General features: G+C 39.6%; 1 protein-coding gene across 1 annotated transcript in view; it reads right to left on the reverse strand.

Annotated features, from left to right (window-relative positions):
- LOC146830005 (E3 ubiquitin-protein ligase TRIM39-like) overlaps positions 1 to 21,244 on the reverse strand; it is a 352,043-nt gene that overhangs the window by 26,124 nt on the left and 304,675 nt on the right. The window contains exon 5 of the mRNA XM_085604241.1: positions 9,844 to 9,896. Coding sequence (XP_085460367.1) covers positions 9,844 to 9,896 — 53 coding nt within the window. The remainder of the gene's footprint in view (positions 1 to 9,843; positions 9,897 to 21,244) is intronic.

Genomic DNA, 21,244 nt, shown 5'->3' on the forward strand with positions numbered 1-21,244 from the left:
TTTATAGTACCATTGTTGTCTTTATCACTTTAATATATTTAATTGTTCTTTAGAATTTTCTACTACTGTTTGAATGTTGAAGTTTCCCCATTCTCTCTATCTCTTTCCACTTTCCTTTCTTCTCCTCCCCCCCTTTTCTTACTCAAAATGTAAAAATTAATTTTTCTTCTAAGTATATGTTTTCCCTTTTGAGGGTTATGGATGTAATTTTGTCATTTGTACTATTTTTGCTATTACTTCTTTTTGCTATATGACCTTGTAATGATATTTTACTTTGTTTAATATCTTAATAAAGCATTCCAAACTCAAAAAAGAATAAACTAAATGTCGAAGTACCCTCCAACTCAGATGATAACAATGCTGCGACAATCAGCTACGGTCAAAAGCTAAAACTGTTGTCTGAAGTCGATGAAGGCTTAACTGAAATCCAAGAGCATCAAGAAGAGAGGCTGCGTAGGGTACTGGTGTAAATTGTGGGGCCAGTTCTGGAGATAATGGTTTGAAAAAGAGACACCCTGGCATGCTAGGAAAGCAAACGCTGCCAATAAGTATTACTTTATGCACTTTCTCAATACTGATACCCTACATAACTTTAAAGTGTCTAACAGAACTTGAAAACAGATTCTTAGTGTACACTTTCCTCCTCTGCCTTTTCTAGAGCACTTAGCACATTGAAGTTTTGACTATTAAATATTTTGAGGGTAAGCTCCATCATCTTCACGCAGATTGTCCTTTCTAATAACTGGTAGCCATAGGTTTTGTGGCCTGCAGAGACAAATGTGATCCTTGGCGAGTATTCTTTGATGTGTCTAGTAGAGGGTGTATAGCTAGCCACCTTCCTGATAATCAACCCTAGGGGGACTAACATCACCATCTAAGCTCATAAAAATCACAGAGTCAGTATCATGGTAAAAACAGTACCTGGTATACGCAATGGTGAAAATGGCAATAAAAAATGTTTGCATCACGTGAAAGTAATAATTGCTCCTTGTTATTATTCTTGCATACGTAGACACTATCATCACTTGCAAGATGTGAAATCTCAGTAGGTAGTGTAAAAAGTACTTATCAAATTCATCAGTCTAAGTCACTAGAGTAGTTTCTGGGCAATCGTCTCTAACCCATTCAGTGCGCATGATGGCCCCCGGTCATCATGCGTCACGGTTGGCGTGTGGGGAGGACGGCCAGGGGCCGTCTGAATTCCGCCCACTATTTAAATCGCCCACACAGGGAGAAAATGTGTGCAGCGTCAAAGGGGCTAAGATCCAATTTTTCCCAGAGAGAATTAGCAAGCAGTTCAGCCATTTGTCTTTTAGTGGGGTTTCACAATCAAATCTCCTCTTTCTTAAAATATTCCCTCTGGTACTTCTGTTTCATTGTATTATTACCCCACCACTGGAGGTATCCTGGAGCTTTTAAAATATAAATAGATGAAGCATGTAAACAAATAATGAAATGTCTTTTCAAAATGCAATTCTTCATAATTGCCCTCTACCACTTAGCTGTTTTACAGGGCAACATTAACTTATGCTGCGCACCAAAGTGACCACATGGGCTCACCATCCTGGCTTCTGTGCAAGCACAGCACAGACTACATTGGTGTTTGCCCTCAAATTAGTAAGTACTAAGAAAAAAGACCTCTCAGTGTTTGAATTCTACATCTGATCAGACCGAAATACTACTGGGTCACCAAAATATTTATAAATGACCTTAACATGTCCTACAGGATTTATGAAGATTTACAGGATGGTAAAATCATAGTAAAAATATTTTCCTCCACAGAGGCATTTCAATGAAAAGTAACGGCGTTGGTTATTCCCCATAAAATGAATCACTTGGTTTCAAGGGTTTGGGGTTTAAAAATTGAAAGGCTTTCACTCAGTATCAGCACCATTGGAATCTCAGCATTTTATACATGGTTCTTAATCTGCTCTGAAAGAGTTCTCAAACATTTGTTCAGAATGCCAAATATGGCTCTTTTTAAAAAACTCACAGACAAACCTCAGAAATCAACTCTAGTCAGACATATTTCTGGATGAAAAAGCTAACAATCCTAGAGGTAATTGATTGAGGACAGGTTTTTTTTCCCCTAGATCGACCTACAGCTTGTACTCTCAGAAACGTTATCCTGGGGTGTAAAAAGAAGGTGAAATAGAAAGTGTCACACCGCTTTAGGACCCCATGACCATGTCCAACAGGGTGCTGCAAAATCTTACTCTTTTAATGCTGCTGGTCTCGTCATCACCTGATGATTTAGTAGCCACTATCTTCAAACGTCTTAAAGAGCAATGCCCCATTGATTCCTGAGCAAATCAGAGTACTTAAAAAGAAAAGTAACTTATTAAAAAACGGAGCAATAAAAGAATATATATTAAAATGAAATAAAAACCAAGCAGTCTGAAGACTTCTACTAGGCCCTCTGACTGTTTGGTGATGGCATACATTGAAGAAATATATTAAGGGGCAAATTTACCAAAACGTTACGCATCTGTAAAGATGCATCACTTTCCCTGTGCCACCCTGAGAAACCCTTGCACCACCAATGATGCGCCGAATTTACAATACAGCGCACCATGGCGCCAAGATTGACAGATGCGTCAGAAATTCCGACGCATCTGTTGGCCCAAAAGTCACTCATTGCTGGAGCTGTGTCACAGGCACGACGCAACTCCAGCAATGCATGTTGAGGCCTATACTTATTGTGCTGCATCACTCCTTATGCCTCCTCCAAGCAGGCGTAAGGCTTTGACGCAGTGGCATCCTAAAAGTGGCACAGTGAAATCTTGTAGATTTCACTGTACCACTTTTACTAGGCTTCCTACGTGGGAACGCCCACCCTGCATACATTATACCTGGCACAGGTATAATGTGATGCAGGGCTTAACAACGTGACGCAACTCCCTAGATGCGTCACGTTGTAAGTGGGCCGCATTTTACGCCACTGCTGTGTCACAAAAAGTGACGTACTGGCAGTGCAAAAATGACACATGGGGCTTGTAAATCTGTCCCCAAATTCCTAAACATCAGCTAGACAGATTGTGGGCCCCTGCAAGTGCTGAAATTGGAAGAACAGCTGCACATTTTCAGGATACTGAGATGAGACATTCTACAGCACCGTGATTTGCCTGTTCACAAGATCCCCCAAATCAGAAAAATTCTACAAAATAAAAATTTACCTTTCTGGAAGGAGACAGGTAAGCTTGCGGCTCAAACTTTTATGACTTGGTCCAAAGAGCAACACACGCATACCTTTGCTAACGGGAAAGTGCGTATGACATGCAACACCTACATGCAGAGCCTTGCAGAACTGAGCAGTCCATCATCTGTGATGGGGCATTATGAACATCAAATCTACACTTTAAATTCAAAAGGCAGCACTATCACCCCTTTTGTCAACCCTTTTCCCTTGCATCAACATCTTTCCACTACCTCAAAAAAATACTTGTGCATAAACTCCACGTTACCCCTGATACCACCCATAACCCAAACCTACAACCCAACCCAGAGAACTCTCACCAAGAACAAGAAAGTTATTGAAGAAATTGCCTTGGTTCTATACTTAGCGTTGTACTTTGTTTTCTAATCAGATTGAAGTATTGTGCATTTTTTTTCCCCGCTGCACACAAAGGCATTAGTGAGACCTGTTTTAATTACTGGGTAACAAAGCAAGGTGTGATTCGTTGTGTTTTATGTTACTACCTAATTTCTATCTTTAGTTAAAATAACTGCATTTTGTGTATGCTTTTATGCCTAATGACAATACTGTAATACAGCCTATGTGGAAATGGTTATAACCGTATTTCGCTATAAATACCTTGCTGTGTAACTAGTTTAAGACCAACTTGTAGCTCTGTATGATATGTTGACTGATGATACCGTGACTCTGCCTTGTATAACTTTCTCATTGTACCTCTTTTAAACCTATATATTTCTCAAAATGTTTATTATCACTAAATGTGAATACATATAATTAGCTTGTAGGAAGCTGGCTCTTTATATGATATATCAAAACACAATATATTGTTGAAAGAGTCTGGGGGCTCCCTTATGAGTGGACAGGTTGACCTGCTATGGCAATCCCAAAATGCTCTTTTAGAGGGTCGAGAAGCCTTAGGCTTACCACAGAGGAGTGCAAGGCATCTGTCATTACTTCATTACTTCATTCGGGTAAGTACGTTTTTAAATAGAAATTATTTTCAGCTCAAAAAGTTGACACTGTACAATTCAAGAGTTGCAATGTTATCCTAAGTGAGGAAAAGTCAATGTGGAATTGAGTGATGGTCAAGATCTAAGGCAGCAGCAGCAGAACACCACCAGCTTTACACAAGGGCGGGTTCAGGGGTGCAAAACAGCGTCGGGTGACAAATATTATTCTATGGAGATCGGCCTTTGCGAAAAGCGGCTGCAGGCTTGGTCTGGGATGTCAGTCCAGGTGAACCACTATGGGGGTTCAGTGCTCACAATGCTCGGGGATGTAGAGACACCTTTGGTTCCCTTCTCTACAGGCCAAGGGTGACGGTGTAGAGGTGTCTTTAGGTTCGGGTTTTCTTACTGGTATCATTCTCAGTAGAGGGGGCCTGCGTGCAGAAGCTGCAGGCAACGTCAGGGAGTCCACGAGAGGTGTCAGCATACTGGGGTCGGTCTCTGGACGGCTAAGCAACCACACTGACACCACTGGACCACTTCAACTTGGGCTTGTTGCAAGAAGTGCAGAGGTGGCTTTAGGCATCAGCTGTCTGTGGTCACAGAGTCCTTGCAAGGGGTCTTTAGATGCCTGCAGGATGCACGGAAGCAGGTCCGCTACTTCTCTCATGAGGTCTTGGTTCCTGTGCGAAATGCTGGCAGGTCTCCAGGGCTTTGGGCACTCAGTAGCTGCAGTACAAGTTGACATTTGGTGCAATTGGTGAAGGCATCAGGCAGCCCGGTAGGGTTGGCGCTACTGTGGTTCCTGGATCTTCAGTTATTGCAGTATGCAGCTCTTCACATCCTTCTTTGTTTTTCAAGTCGGCAGGATCTGTTTCTCTGGTGGTAGGGGCTCCCTAAATATTACATTTAGGGACATTATGGAGTGCAGTGTTGCAGCCAATGGGCTAGCTACCCAAGGGGTCACTACACCCCTTATATGACCACTTCTTGTGGGAAGTGGGCATAACACTGTCCCAGAATTCATAAGTTTGGCAACATAAAGATGGCCACTTCTGAAAAGTTGTGTCCACCTCAGTTTAGCCCACCTTAGAGGCATTACTAGTCTGGGGGTGGCACGCCTACCCGACTAGCTAATTATGTCCAGGTGCCAAATGGGCTCTGGACAAAGGGTGTCGGCTTCCTCTCCTGTAAGGGGGGACCGATTTGCAATTTAAAGGCGGCAGCTCTTTGAAGCTTGCCAGTCTAGGAAGGGTAGTCAGTAGGTCATCATGTGGGAGGGAGTGTGACACCCTCATACCAGATAGGCTTTTGTTTTGGGTCTCCAAAGAGCACAAGGCCCTCACCCTAGAAGGTAAGAACAGTGTCTTTGGTCGCAGGCTGGCAGAAACAAGTCAGCAAACACACCAGATGCTGTTAAGGTGCCCTCTGTGTACATGTATTGGCCAGTTCAACACTGGCATCAGTGTGGGATTAGCAATATGAGATGTTTGATATCAAACATCCCTTTCTTCAGTGAAGCAATTTTGTAGCTGGGGAACTAGTTTTCACCAATGTTCAGTACATGGTTTAATATGGCTTCTCTGGTCTCTTGCACTGGCAGTAATGGCACTAGCCAGCACAGGGGCATATCTGCTCATGCAGATATGTCCTCACATGTAATATAAAGCACCTTGTCTTAGGGCTGTAACCCCTGCTGTAGGGGTGACCTACAAATATTACATGCAGTGGTAGGAGGCATGGCACACAGGTAGGTGTGGAATAGCTAAAATACTAAAGAATATGAGGTTTAGCCTGCACTCAGGATTATTCTCAGTAATTCTATTAGTGATCAAAATCTGTGTGCTGCACCGTGATGGAGCCTACTCATCTCCGTTGCTGACGGTGTCCCTTAAGAGTACACCACTCAGTGTACTCGACATGGTGCACACTACTATTGGACACTATGGGTTCCTAAGTACCACCTAAATATTTAGACATACAAAATGATACATTTAATATAAGCACAATTACAATTATGTTGTTTCTAAACTGAGTCCTGTTAAAGTACAATGGTTAAATGACTGTTATGTTTACATTTACAGCTCCCTTGAAGAAGGGTGGATAACCCAAAATGGATTGGGTTTTGTTGAGAAACTTTGTTGTATTTAATGTGTAACGATGTATATACTCACAATGTGACATAATACTGTTGATTGTAAATGCACATTCAATGCTAAGATAATGTTATTGTGAAGATTTACAAATAATTGTAATTATCTTCGATGAAATGTAAAGACCAGTAGATAACTTGTTGGTGTATTGTTTTGAATGTCCAAATATTTAGTTGTCACTTTTAATGTGTTTTGAATTGACATAACAATGATAATTGTTAACATAGAGGGGTATAATTACTATGAAATGGTGCAGTGGTGCGCTGCAGTAATGTTGCTGCGATGTGTTGTGTCTTCTCTAAAATGAAGGCATGTGCCTTAGTCACAATATTACAATGCATCACTGTACCCTTGCAGCGGCACAGACTGTAGCTGTCTAGCGCAAGTGCAGTCACCCTTGCGCCATTTTGGAAATGTGCCTGCATATCAGGGATGATCACTTTGTTAGCAGTAAGATGTCCCTTCCTGCACATAATCAATCAATAATGGTGATTTACCATTCCTATATGTGCTGCTTTCTGCAGTACACATATAAATAGCATATTACCTTAGATTGATTGATGTTCTTGTGCAGGAAGGAAGACATTACTGCCCAATAACATTCATTGCATGTAGCTCCTGTCAGGTGTAGGAAGTGCAAACAACAAGGGTACATTTAGGAATATATTTGTTGCAAAACTCTTAGGCCTGCTATCCCCTGATGTATGTAATTGGTGCTGGTTAAGATTTCCAAATGCATGTAAATCTGGGGCATCGTCAAAATTAAATGGGTATTCAATGGAAAAGCCCAAATCAACACACATTTCATGCACCTTACACACAAACTGATGTGTGAAAAAGGCACATTTGTACAAGGCAGTGTTTACAATGTGGAGCAGGATATAGCACCACCAGAGCGTATGTAAAAGTCATGCTCAGGGGTCACAAGGGTCCTGTAAGCAAGCCAAACACTGGTCTGACAAAGTCCATAATAGTGAAATTCAAGGAGCCCATCTGCCAGTTGGACGCCAACCCGTAATCCCCATGGACAGCATTTCGGCCATAAGCATTAGGATTTCGGTTTGCGACAGGCTTTCCATGTCAGTCATTCTGACATGGACAGCCTGTCGGAAAGTGACATTGGGGGCCCTTAGGAGGGTCCCTATTACCCTGAAGCCACCCAGGTGCCTGCCAAGCAGGTCAGGGATGAATAGATCCTCTCATTTGTTTATGGGAGCATGTGCTATGGCCGGTCTACTACCACAGCACAAGCTCCCATCTACAAATGCTGTTGCATTGTGATTCTGTGCTCAGGACCGTCAACCAGAGGTCGGTCGGTCCCATTCCGCAACAGTGTTGAGCGGACTCACATTGTAATAAGGGCCTAAATATAGAGATCAAATCAAAAGTAGGAGTAGGCGATAAATTACGCTCTGCCTGCGGAGTTGGCAGAATTTTGTCCACTTACTTTATGGTGCAAAAATCTGCCTGAGCAGCTCGACATGCTGGTTTCTGCTCATTCCTGGAACTCTGCAGAATCTCGTGGAGTTTTCATGTAACTCCACGTAATTCCATGGAGTGAAACTGTGTGTTCAGCCCATCCCTAATCAAAAGGAGCGGGACATCCATGAGGCAAGAAATATGGTAGGAAGTACAAAGTAATTATATATCTCAATGATATGATCCTCTTGAAACCAAATCCTGAAATACAAGTCACAGAAAATGTAAAACTGGTTAACGACTTTGGAAGCTTCTCAGGATACTGATAAATTGACAGAAATGAAGAAAAAAAATGAGTACTTATGAGGAACTGTTCAAGGAAGAGAGTTATGGATGGGATCTAAAAGAGATAATGGCACTAATATGCTATATGAGAGATACCTGTTCCGATGAAGCTGTAAGAGTTTGTTCAATATTTTGTCCTATTTCTGCCTCTGTGCTCCATTATGAAGTATATTTGCTTGTTAGGCTCACTGTTGCCTAAGATCTCATACATTTTATAATGCATTTGTACTGCCTATTATTTAAGTTAGGTGAATTTAATACATAGCAATGTTTTGTTATATAATCATTAAGTGTAAGATGTAGAGAGAAACATTGTGACTTGGGATGCATTTGCAAGGAATTTCCCATGTTTCTGTTCACGCCTTCCATCAAAGGTGACAAGGTTAATTTTGTCCCAGAATGAAGTTAAATTACCTAATTTTAGAGTCTTTAATTTTGGACAGTCCATATACTATTCTAACTCCAACCCAACTACCATCTTGAATGAGATTTTGTGGTTTGCAGATTTACTATCTCACTCAACCATTGGGGAACGTTTTTATTTTTGTTGTGTGCAGATCTACAATCAACACTTCAACACAAAACCATTGATGTAAGTATTTAAATTTGTGGAGCTCATAACTCTACTCCAAATATTATTAGGGAATACTTTGGATTTTCTAAGAGAATGTATTAACTATTAAATTAAAAAGCACACGATTATTTCAAATAATTTTCTTAAAATACTTGTTTTTACTAATCCTTCAAGTATCCAAATATAATAATTACATTTATAGTTTATTAATATAAATTAATTTACAACAAATAAAGTAATAATATATTACAAATGTTACAATGTAAATAAACAGCTTATTAGTTATGAGCAACAAATATGTATTGTTTGACTTCAAATGTGAGTTTTACAAGCATGTTATCGATTTTAGAAGGCTCTAGATGAATATAACGAAAGAGGTGAAACATGTTGACTGTTTCTGCATTAAGAATATTTGTGAAACTAGATGTACAAAATGTAAACTACATATTGTGATGAAATGAAAAACCTGTACACACAAACACTGTAAGAGACTTACTTTCACAGATTTCAAAGGAATTATTTATTGTAGTTAGACTAACTCACATTCTTTGCACACATATCAGAAACTAAGGCTACTCAGTTAGGTGAACTAAGGTATATTGTGGGATAATTCCTTACTACCGTGAGAGTGTGAGATTGCCTCATTCAAAATACACTTTTATTCCTTTATATTGGAAATCTAATTTATCAAGAAGTCAAGCATCTCGCAGTATTCAAAAAGTTATTTTTTTATTAGTTAAGTGATTAGTTAGTTAATATCATTCTTCCCATTATTTATCACTCCACTCAAATCAATTTTAAACCACTCAAACTTTATACCTTCTTTCAAGGGGATCAGCATAGCCATATTAACCTTAGTAGATGTATATACATAGAGTAAATAGCAGAATGACGAGTCACACAGGGTTTTAATGCTGACAAACTGAAATGTAAAGATCTGAAAGAGCAGCAGAATATCTATATAATAAAATGCTATTTTAATGGACTCTAATTTACAACTCTGAATTACAGTATGTATATTTCTAGACCACTTTTCAGAAAAAACTGTCTTAACATTTTAATGAATTATGCATTTTATATAGTGAAAATATTTAAATCACATATGAAGAGGCGTTCTGTACCTGTATGAATATAACCTTAATTGCAAAGTTTACATACATTCCATTAGGTGAAAAGAGACTCAGAAACATCATACATAATTTATGTTACCTTTCTCATTCTTCTTTAGCCACTCTGATGCCTGAAACTTCATAGATTGACATCTGAAACAAACACAAAACATTCATATATATAATGTGCTGTCAGAAAATAGGCCAGTCTCATTTCAGATGCAATTTAAAGGCTCCAGGTGTCAGCATCTTCAGAGATGTTACTTATTTACATTCCACCATAAAATCTCCCACAGCTTCAGGGAAACAGCTTCCAGTTATAGGGTTCATTAAATTCACAGATACTCCATATGTGCTTTTGAGCACACTGCACTGGTTCCTCAATACCCCTGTGGGAGCAGCAAACATTCATCAGTTGGCATCTACCTTCACTGAAAGGGATGCATGGTTTGTGGTAGACCTGTCAGCAGTAGGGTGGTTGTTAGACATGTCAGCTTTAGGGAGTCTTCCCCAATATGTTTGTCTTCACTCTCCAATTTTTATGGATTATTTTTTTCTGGCTTTGGACAGCACAAAAGTAATTGTGTTCTCTCCATAAACATCATAAAATTTACTCACACCATATTGGTATATTTAATTTAGTAACGTGATATAGCTTATACCCAGGCCTGTAAATTTAATGCTGCTAGTTGTCATGCAGCAAGTATCATGCCGCTTACTTACATATCCCCATAAAAAATGTCCCAGGTTTGCTCTAGCAGCCCAAATGCAGTTTTAAACTGGCAATCTGACTTGGCAAAATACCCACTTTGCCAAGACTTTAACTCCCCTTTTATTGCATACAGGTCTATCTCTGGGCACCGGGCGGGGTGCATTGCAAATGAAAGGCTGGACATGCACTTTTAAATTGTACATGTCCGAGTAGTAAAAACACACAGGTTAATTTTGTTCTGAGGCCTACCTTTCCCAACTGATAACATTGGGTTGCCTTATTAAATGTATTAAAGGCGCTCACTTTTGATTAAGATCAGGCAGGAAATTCAAGTTGGGTGTCTGAAAAATTATTATTTAAAATTCCCTTTAATGGTAATGTCAGATTTTAAGTCACAATTTTGCAAAATTCTACTTTTAGAAACCTGGCATTCTGCTGCCCTAACTATTTGATGCATTCATCCTGTTCCAAGGTCACATGACTGGGTGTATTTTGCAGTTGCCTATTCCTCCAAGACAGCCACACAATAGAGGAAATAACTGTGCCTGGATAGACCATCAAATGGCAGGATGGGTCAGAGGACTTACAAGTCAATAGGATGTGCCCTGCCTTCTCACAAAGCCACAGTGAAGTCAGAGCAGGTGTTGTAGGAAACTCCAAGCACTTCAAAGTAAATTCTTTAGAAACTTCTCATACTTCAAAGAAGACACCAGGTATAAAAATGACTCACAGAGGACTGCCTGCTGCTGTTGTCTGATGTGTACTTCAGAGAAATGCTTTGCTGCACCTGGAAGGAATTCTTTTGCTGGTTGAAGTCTGCACTGAGCCCTCAGAGGCATGCCTTGCTGCCTGAGCCTTTTTGCGCTGCTTGAGCTCAGGACTAGTAGAGTGCTACTTTGTGAAAACTTGGGCCGGGCCCCATCCCTGACCCAGAATGCCAAACAGAGTAAAGAGGGAGAACTGTTGCCCCCCTACAGTATCAGGGGGCCTGCCCCACTCACCTTGCCCATGTCCAGGGGGAGTTGGCGATCACCACAAGAAAAGAGATCCCTAAACTGTCCCCAGTCAATAAAGGCATGGAGGTCAGGGGGTACTGGACACCCCTCAGAGAAACAAACAAAAAAAAAAAACTGAGCAAAATGCTTCGCAGTTTTCCCTGGCGCAGAGAGAGCTGCTTATTCAGTATGCAGTGCTCCTGGCTGGAGAGCACCATAATGCCCTGCAAGGCTTCCTAGATTGCATATCTTTCTCTGCCCAGGAGGCCCTGGGTACCACCAACAAATCTGAAAAGTGCTGTGGGTGGCTGTTGGAGGTACAGCAGCCCCCAGGAGTAATGGTTGGGAAACTGACCCGATGAATCCATGACCTTTTGGGATTTTCCATGTAATTTGTTAAAACATTGCTCAGGTTGGAGCTTTTTCTATACATATGGTAGTGCTGCTAATCTTATGGTTGCAGTTTTTGTGGCCTAAAAGTGCATAAAAGGTACATATATTGAACCGCCCTCCAAGGGCTAACATCTATAGTTGCAGGACCATATAATCAAAATGTGATGCCCTTTGGGGGTTGGTTTTATGGTTGTATTTCCAGGTTTAAAAGTCTACAAAAAACCCACATGTTTCCTAATTTTACATTTTTATGAGATAATATGGTTGCCAATGATAATTGATCACAGTGGGCATCTCCTTTTTAACATCAAAATGTGCATTGACACATAATTAATGCAATTGATGATTGCATTTGCACACAAAATGATGCCTGTAACCTGTGCTATGCTCCTTTTGAACCTTTGGCCAAACCAATAGACTTACCATATGTTTGTGTGTCCCCTATGAGGGGGTCACAGGAGAGTACACAATGTCATTTATGATGTTTTCCATCTACCAATGTATATATTTGCAAATCACTGCATAATATTTAGTAGTGTGTTTGTAATAAATGTACTTCTCATTCTTCTAAAGAAAATAATAACAATTATAACAATAGCAATAATAATCCCTAAGTAGCCCTTGAACTGCTCTGCTTCACTTCTCCTGAGAGAGTCAAGCAAGGCACTGGGGTGCTTGGTACCCAGTAAGGAGAATTGTGTATCTATTCCTTGTGCAGGCCACGTAACTAATAACCCAATTTCCTACAGTGGGGAATTGATGTTTTGGTACAGATGCTGTAGCAGATGTCTTGTGGGATTCTACCTTCCACAAAAAAGGCACCTGTAATCAAAATCAGATAATGAGGATGTAGGGTAGCTCTTAAAAGAGCCTTTTTGTATTTTTGAACACTTTTTTACAATTTTTTGTGCATTTCTTTCATTATCGGTAGAAGTGGAGAAGGTGGAAAAGCAGAAAAAACTTGGAAGTATTAACTTCAAAGAAAAAAACTTAAGGCTGAGGAGGACACGTGCGCTCTTCCACAAGCTTATCACAAATTGTCCTGCTGCGTTCTGAGGCAAAAATTATTTTTGGGCAAATGATACTGTACATCACGTTATTGAAATACGTTGCATTGCAGTTGGACTTCTCGGATTGCTCCTGAGTTGGAGCAGATTACCCTGGCTGATATGTTGTTTTTGCAGTTGTTGCAGCCTGTGCCCTCTGTAGTTCATCTCTAGCTAAGTGAGTGGGAATGTTGTGTTCTGAGGTGCCACCTCACTTGTTTCTCTGGTAAGGTTAAGAGAGCGAATGAGGCATTATGGATAGTCAGACTTGGGCTCATAGATACTAATATGGTATGGTGACTCAGTCCCTGTGTGCTGATGGTCTATTATCCCAAGCAAAGTACTGTTCCTGAGCAGAATTCCTACAACAAAAGCAGAGGAAGCGGAGGCTAAGGTAGAGAGAGCATTAACCAGAGAGAAAGCTGAGGCTGTAAGATCTTTGCCAAGAGATAAACTAACCATGGAGGAAATTAGTATGCCCATGTGATCAGTTTCAAGGAGCTAGACATCAGAGTATAGCAGGCAGAGTCTAGCAATATTGGTGGCCACATACCTGCAATGTCCACTGGAGAGGTGAGTGTCTGCAAACCACAAGACATGGTTTCTAATTATGTGGTGGGAGATCACATAAACAACTTTTTTTTTCATTTGTGATAGCTCTGAAAGTACTCAAAATCCCACAGAAGTACTGGGGAGGGGTAGTGTATAGAAACACATGCCCAGAGTGAGAGGTAAGCACTTCTCACACTTGAGGTGGATAACCAGGCAAATTATGTCCCCATGAAAGCCATACTTGTTGCTAAATTTGGCTGACCTCTGAGAAATACCGTCAGGGATTCAGGGACTGTCACAAACTCACAAACTAGTCTACGTTGGATTTAATGGATTACTCCAGTGAGTAGTAGAGAGTGAGTAGTAGAGAGTAGTAGAGTGAGTAGTAGAGAGTGAGTAGTAGAGAGAGAGTAGTAGAGAGCGAGTAGTAGAGAGCGAGTAGTAGAGAGTAGTAGAGTGAGTAGTAGAAAGTGAGTAGTAGAGAGAGAGTAGACGAGAGTAGTAGAGAGTGAGTAGTAGAGTAGTAGAGAGTGAGTGGTAGAGAGTAGTAGAGAGTAGTTGAGTGAGTAGTAGAAAGTGAGTAGTAGAGAGTAATAGTAGAGAGGATTAGTGAGTAGTAGAGCATAGTAGAGAGTGAGTAGAGAGTGAGTAGTAGCGAGTGAGTACTAGAGTGATTAGTAGAGAGAGTAGTAGAGAGTGAGTAGTAGAGAGTAGTAGAGTAGTAGAGAGTGAGTACTAGAGAGTAGTAGAGAGTGAGTAGTAGAGAGTGAGTAGAAGAGAGAGAGTAGTAGAGAGAGAGTAGTAGAGTAGTAGATAGTAGTCAGTCAGTGTCAGTCAGTGTCAATCAGTCAGTCAGTCAGTCAGTGTCAGACAGTCAGTCAGTGTCAGTGTCAGTTAGTCAGTGTCAGTCAGTCAGTCAGTGTCAGTCAATCAGTGTCAGTCAGTGTCAGTCAGTCAGTGTCAGTTAGTCAGTGTCAGCTAGAGCAGCTCTGCTGACCTGGTTCTCTGGCTCTAAAGCAGCTCTGCTGACCTTGTTCTCTCCCTCTAAAGCAGCTCTGCTGCCCTGGTTCTCTCCCTCTGGAGCAGCTCTGCTGACCTGGTTTCTCTGGCTCTACAGCAGCTCTGCTGACCTGGTTCTCTGGCTCTAAATCAGCTCTGCTGACCTGGTTCTCTGGTTCTAAAGCAGCTCTGCTGACTTGGTTCTCTGGCTCTAGAGCAGCTCTGCTGACCCGGTTCTCTGGCTCTACAACAGCTCTGCTGACCTGGTTCTCTGGCTCTAAAGCAGCTCTGCTGACCCGGTTCTATGGCTCTAAAGCAATTCTGCTGACCCGGTTCTCTGACTCTAGAGCAGCTCTGCTGACATGGTCCCTTGGCTCTAAAGCAGCTCTGCTGACCTGGTTCTTTCGCTCTAAAGCAGCTCTACTGACCTGCTTTCTCTGTTGTGTAATGTACATATATATATTTTTTTCTAAACCAGCAGTTTTTGACACAGACTTTTCCAAATAATCCAATTTAGTCTGTAGTTTATTTGAAAGAAGAAATGTTAATCCTTGATGCTCGATTTCATCAATAGTTTCAATATAAACTATTTCTTGATTTTCCAATTTTAGAAGCTCTTGATTAAATATAGAACACTCTTGCACTGTAGGCATTAAGCAAAGTAGAGACTTTTATTTTGCAATTTTCTTGTACAATACTACTGCTGGTCTGTTTTCAGTTGTAAACAAGTTCTGTAGTATACGATTTTGTAAAGCTTGTTTACCATGTTTGCTTTGAACACCAATTCTTACATCTTTCAGAATACTTCCATAATCTTCATTACTTGCTTGTCGTATATTCTGAGTGAGTTCATTATATTCAACGTTTAACCAGAGATTTACATTTCCAATACTTCCCAAGGATTTCCTAGTGTCTTCATGTATAAGAGCTCTAAAGACTGGTTCTCTTTTTACAGGAGTTAGTTGTAGCAGATCTTCAAATAAAATTAAATGTTTTCCCCCAAAGAGAACGTCGTAATCTGTTTTTAATACCTGTTGCATTCTTAAATGTAAGAAAGCAAGCATTAAGTTTGAGACCATGCTCACCTCATTCATAATTAAAAGTTTCATCTTCTTCAGCACTCTTGACACTCTGATATTCTAATTTATTATCATGCTCAACTGGTAACATCAGTAATCTATGCAAAGTAATTCCGTTAACATTGGTGCACCTAATCCAGCTGGAGCTGTTACCACACAAGATAAATGTGAACCAGTAGTTTTTTAAAGATACCTGGTCAAAACTTTAATTAAAAACTTTTACCCATTCCAACTTGACCACTGATGTACATCAGAATAGGTTTAAATGATGAAGATACACATTATTTTTTTATGTAACAAACCATGGGGCATATCTACAAGGCGGCGATATAAAATTATCACCACTTTTGCGGCCGTTTCCGCCCGAAAAGCGGCGATAATTTTATCGCTATATTAGCAAGGTCACGCTATCGCGTGAAACCTTGCCTTAGCGCCTGAATTCCTAACGCCCATCTTTGCATCTCTAATGAAATGCAAAGTGGGCGTTCCTCCCCTGGATAACGGGAGAAATGTCACTAAGCGACATTTCTCCTATTATCAAGCCTCAAGCCTCACGCAAAGCAGCATAGCGACAATAAAAGTAGCGATAACCTCTGTTATCACTACTTTCCTTACGCCTGCTTTGAAACTGACTTAGCTTTGATATCCTATGTAAGGTGGATATCATGCCTAAGTATGTGAGGCCCTATCAGCAAGCTATCGCCAAACTTCGTGGGATTATCGCTAAGTTTCCAGCTATAGTCTCACGTTTGACAGTTAACGCTAGGATTTCTATCGCTTTTGAGATAAGCGTTGCTAATAGCACGCTATCTCAGGCATAAAAATCCACGCTAGCTGGCGATAATTATCCTAGCGCTAAGTGCGCTTAGCGATAAATACCGCCGGTTGTTGCTGATGTGCCCCCATGTTCTATCTGTTCTCTCACTTGTACATATATTTCTTTCTGTTCAATATTTACTTGGTCTTCTATCTTTTCTAATGTACTATTCTCCTCTTGTGCTTGTTGCATTGCAATTTTGACTTCATACATAGCAATCACTGCTTCATTTTCCACTTTTGGTTGTCCAAGTGGTTCTTGACTACATGGACCAGAACTTTGACTATCTTGAGAACTTTCATTAGCAACTTCAGCTGTAATAGTCTTTTCCTGTTCAACTTCATCATTCAACATTTTTAAATATGTAGGGAAAATTGAACATGCAATGCTATCTTTACATGCTTTAAAAGAATCTTCGTAGCAGTCAAAATCTCCAAGTACTTCACTTTCGCTACGCCATGGTTTGAAGAGTTGGAGAAGTGCTAAATTTTAAAATTCTTGCTTATCTGGAGTTTCACAACTGGGTTTCTTGTGGTTGATATGGTTACCTTTTGTGTGTTTTACTAAACATCCATGACATCCAACTACTGCATATTTTCCTTCTTTTAAATTCTGTTTAACATTTCTTTTAAAGCTGTAATGTTGAAGTACTTCATACAGACATATCTGTTCCAGATGTCGACTCCTTTTAGGGCAGTATGTATCCAACATATTAGTTTTAGGAATGTCTATACTGTCTGGTTCATTTGCTGCTAAGTATTCAATTTCTTCTAATGATTTCAACACTCTATTTCATGAACAGGCAAGACCTGAACTTACCCAAATGATCCCTTGTGACTGTGAATATAAACTTGAAGGGCACAAGCTGTCTGAACATTCATAGGATCCAATTTTTCTGTGGGAAAGCATTTTCAAAGTAAAGCTGTACAAATTATTTCTAAGGATCTTCTCTTGTGCGATTTCTGCCCACATTTGTTTCATCTCGTTTTTTTCTGATTTTGTTATATATGATGTAATGTAGCGTGCAACAGCTATTATGTTGTCTGCAACATACTGGATGTTCATGTTTGCATTCCACATTTTTAAAATAACAGGATTATAGACATTAATATACTTTGACAGTTCTGTTCTTGTTAAGTTGTAGGTATTCTTTGCAGATTTGCCAGTTATTGTGTGCCTTACTGAAGAAAAAAAAGAATTTACTCTTCCTTTAGAAATTACTGGACATGGAAATCCAAACCGCCACTTGGTATAAAATTTCCCTTTAGACTTGTATTCGTCGGCAGTACTTTCCACAACGGTGACTTTGGAAACGTAAAACTTGCTGTCTCAAGCTTCTATCTCCTCCTTCTCTTGGAATCTCACATGTAGGCCTGGGCAAAATTTCCGTTCCGTTCGCGGAATTTGCGATAATTTGGCATTTCCGCGTTCCGCGGAGAGCGCGGAAATGTCAAAATTTCCGCATTCCGCAGCTTTGCGATAATTTGGTTCTTGCTCGCGCTGTAAAATAATACATTCACGCGCGCGCGATCGCCTTACCTGAATCCCCGCGTTCGCCGACAAGTTTTCCCGATCCGGTCGCGTTCTCCATGAGATGTTGTATTGTTTTAGCCATTTGCGCTGTCTCGCGACAGTTCGCGTCCGCAGTGACGTCATGCGTCGCGCGATCACGTCTTTTTTCTCGCGATCATGCACCGCGAGACAACTGAAAACAAGATGGCCGCGCCCGCAAGCAACCACATGGGTAAGTTGGCGACCCGCAACCATGCAGAAAATCTCGCGAACATGCCGGAAAAAAACTTCCGCATCTTCGCGATATTTCCGCTTGTTTGCGGAGATTTTTAACATTTTCGCGATAATTTTCGGAAGTCGCTTCCGCAAATTCCGCCCACCCCTACTCACATGTCACATACTGTTCAATGACAGACAATACTATTTTATCTTTATCAGTTCCAAATTTAGGTGCATCCTTGATCCATAATAGCACATGTATATGAGGAGCACCTCTTGCTTGGTACTCCTTTTTCCAAAAGAATTCGGTAACTTCTCCAAGAGGTGGATTCTTTTTATTGCAGATAAAATACATCATAGCTTGAATCCTATGATTAAAATATCTGCAGACATTTACAGGATCCAAAGAACACAGTTCTCCAGGTGTCTTAATTTCAACATTTTTTATATTGGAATTTGCTTCTCGTAGAAATTCAAGCAAATCTTCCCATGCATACTCTGCACAGCTAAGGGTAACAAACCATGTTGGTGTACCCAAGTTCCATAACATACACTTCAGTTCTCCATGACGACAATACCAATACAAATTTGTTCCTCGTTGACATGCCATCAAATGAATTAACTGTGCTTCTAAATTTTCATCTGCTTGGCGAACTTTGTCCACAAATTCTTTCACTGAAAGAACTGATTGATGAACTCCAGTTTTCAGTATGTGGTTCACTGCATAGGACAGAGAAGACAGATCACTTTCAAACCAAAGGTGAAATATATATGGAATACACTGTCAAAATCTAGGATCTTCAAAGTATAATCATTCTGAGCGATATTCTGAAGCTGGAATCCGTACAGATCGGTCATCATATTGTCCAGCTTCTCCAGCAGGAAATAGCTGTGGAAAACAATGAGCTTCTAAGCTTTTCTCCCATACACTCATTGGAGTTCCCTTTGCTTTTTTCGTTTGAAACAACTCAATGCTGTTTCCTATCACTTCTTTTGAATGTAGAGGACATATTGTGTAATGTTCATAAATCTTTTCACTCCTTGACTTGTCCACTTTCTCTATTTGACCACTTGAAATTTCACATTCATCTTCCAAAGTTATTACCTGTTCTTCCACATTTACACTTTTATATAAAGTATTATGCTCCGCAAGATATAACGTAGCCTTTTGAACTTTTTTAACATCCACAAATTATTGCAATTTTATCTGACTCTTGGTTGGTACTCCATTTACTAGAATTACTACTGCATCATTTTCCTCTCCGTCTCCACCAACAATTTCAATATTTTTCTTAAAATATAAAGGTAAGTACACCACTCTTCCTTTCAGCCCTCTTTGTAAGTCTGTTAGTGGCAGTTTACCTGTTTTAGGCTCCATGCCAATTATAGTTTGAAATGGATGAACCGATTGAATTAGAACTCATATGTATTCAAATATGCCAGTTCCTCCGGAATAAATACTAATTCTAACTTATTATGTACTGCTCTAGCGGGCATTTTGTTCTCTTCTAATTTGTTATAACAATATTTACAAACACTGCCTAACTAAAATTGACCTTCCACTAACAAGTAAGTTGCAAATTCCTTCCATTTATCATTATTCTCCTTTTCAGATTTCAAATACAAATCAACATTCCTAGTTTGAGTTTTAAAATTAGTACGTCGAAATCAAACACAACAGTAGTTTGGAATTTCAGAGCACACTATGTTAAACTTTCCAATTTCTTCTTCAAACTGGTCAATCCTAATCACTTTCCCATCTTCTTCAACATCTGTAACTCTCAAACTTTCACTTTCTATGCTCTGCTTTCCTGAACCAAAATATCGAAGCTCAATATCAGACTTTTTTGTACATCTAATAAAGAACCGTGTAAAAGAGTTCTGTTCAGTTCACTTAAACATAATGCAGGACTTTTTACAGAGTACACTTTCCTTACAAACTTCCGCATTGCTGAATGGTGTACTGCTAACATCCTCAAGTGATGAAAAACACCTTTACACACTTTTCTTGAAAGACAAGCCAGAGAATGCCCATGTTAATCAGTATATTTTCTTACAGTACATGGATCTAGTCCTTGTAACAACCTAACCTTCTTTTTAACACTTTTTTGTGCATATTCTCGTAACAAATTTCACATTCTATCAATAGATTCCAGTTGAATACTACAAATACTGCTACAATCCCACTTATACACAGGAGCTTGTGTGCGTTTCCCTTGCACTTCTTCAGCTATTAACTGTTCTGCACTAATACTAACCATTTCTTCTTTTGGAACAGGACAACCATTCTTAAGTTCGCAGCAATGACCTCCAGTATCAACTGCAAATGGTAAACTATTTTCTTGAAAGTAACTCTCTTCATTAAAAAAAGGTTCACTGTTAGACGTATGTTTCCATTTTCCACTGAAGATTTTACAAAAGTTGCTTCTGTTCACAAGTGTTTTTTTTTACTTTTGTCTTTTAGAATCTTCATTGCTTTATCCAACAGTTTCATCATCTTCAAAATCAAAATTTATATTTTTGGTTTTTCTTAAAAGCAGTATCCACTATGCTTTCAATATGCTGTTTCTGTTTCAATTGCAGCATTTTCTTTTTATATTTCGGGCATCCTTTTATTAAATTCTGAATTACTCTATTTCGAAAAAGTCTTTGACAAATTTCTTGAAATTGTTTTTGTCTACGGATAACAAATACTCTTTCCTTATCATGATTTTTTTTCTTTCAATTTGAAGTCGAAGTTTACTTCTCCTTAAATGAAAAATTCTTCTTTTTCGTTTGTGTGATGTTATTTTCATTAAATGTCCGTAATACTTTTAAAAAAAATTGTCTAGTGTTTTTACCGGAAGAAAGTCTTTTTGTAGTACTCTCATTTACTTGTAATCCGCATTTTTCACTCTTCTTTCAGTAGATTGCCTTTTTTTCTTTCCTTTTTTTCTCAGTTCTTCTAGGCATTTTCAACTTTGAATCCAAACAAAATAATTTTCAGAGAAAAAAAAGTTTCAATTATTTGTTTTATCTGTTTAACATGTCAAAATAATCACATACAATGAGATAAGTTCCACTGACGTCTTGCACAGGGAATGCTGCATGGTAGCGGAGCAGAATAAGGGACCAGTAAGATGGCAGGTTGTGTCACCGGCCATACAGCACAAATGTATTCAATTATTTAGATTCACC

This window comes from Triturus cristatus, chromosome 5_1, assembly GCF_964204655.1.
Source record: "Triturus cristatus chromosome 5_1, aTriCri1.1, whole genome shotgun sequence".
NCBI lineage: Eukaryota > Metazoa > Chordata > Amphibia > Caudata > Salamandridae > Triturus > Triturus cristatus.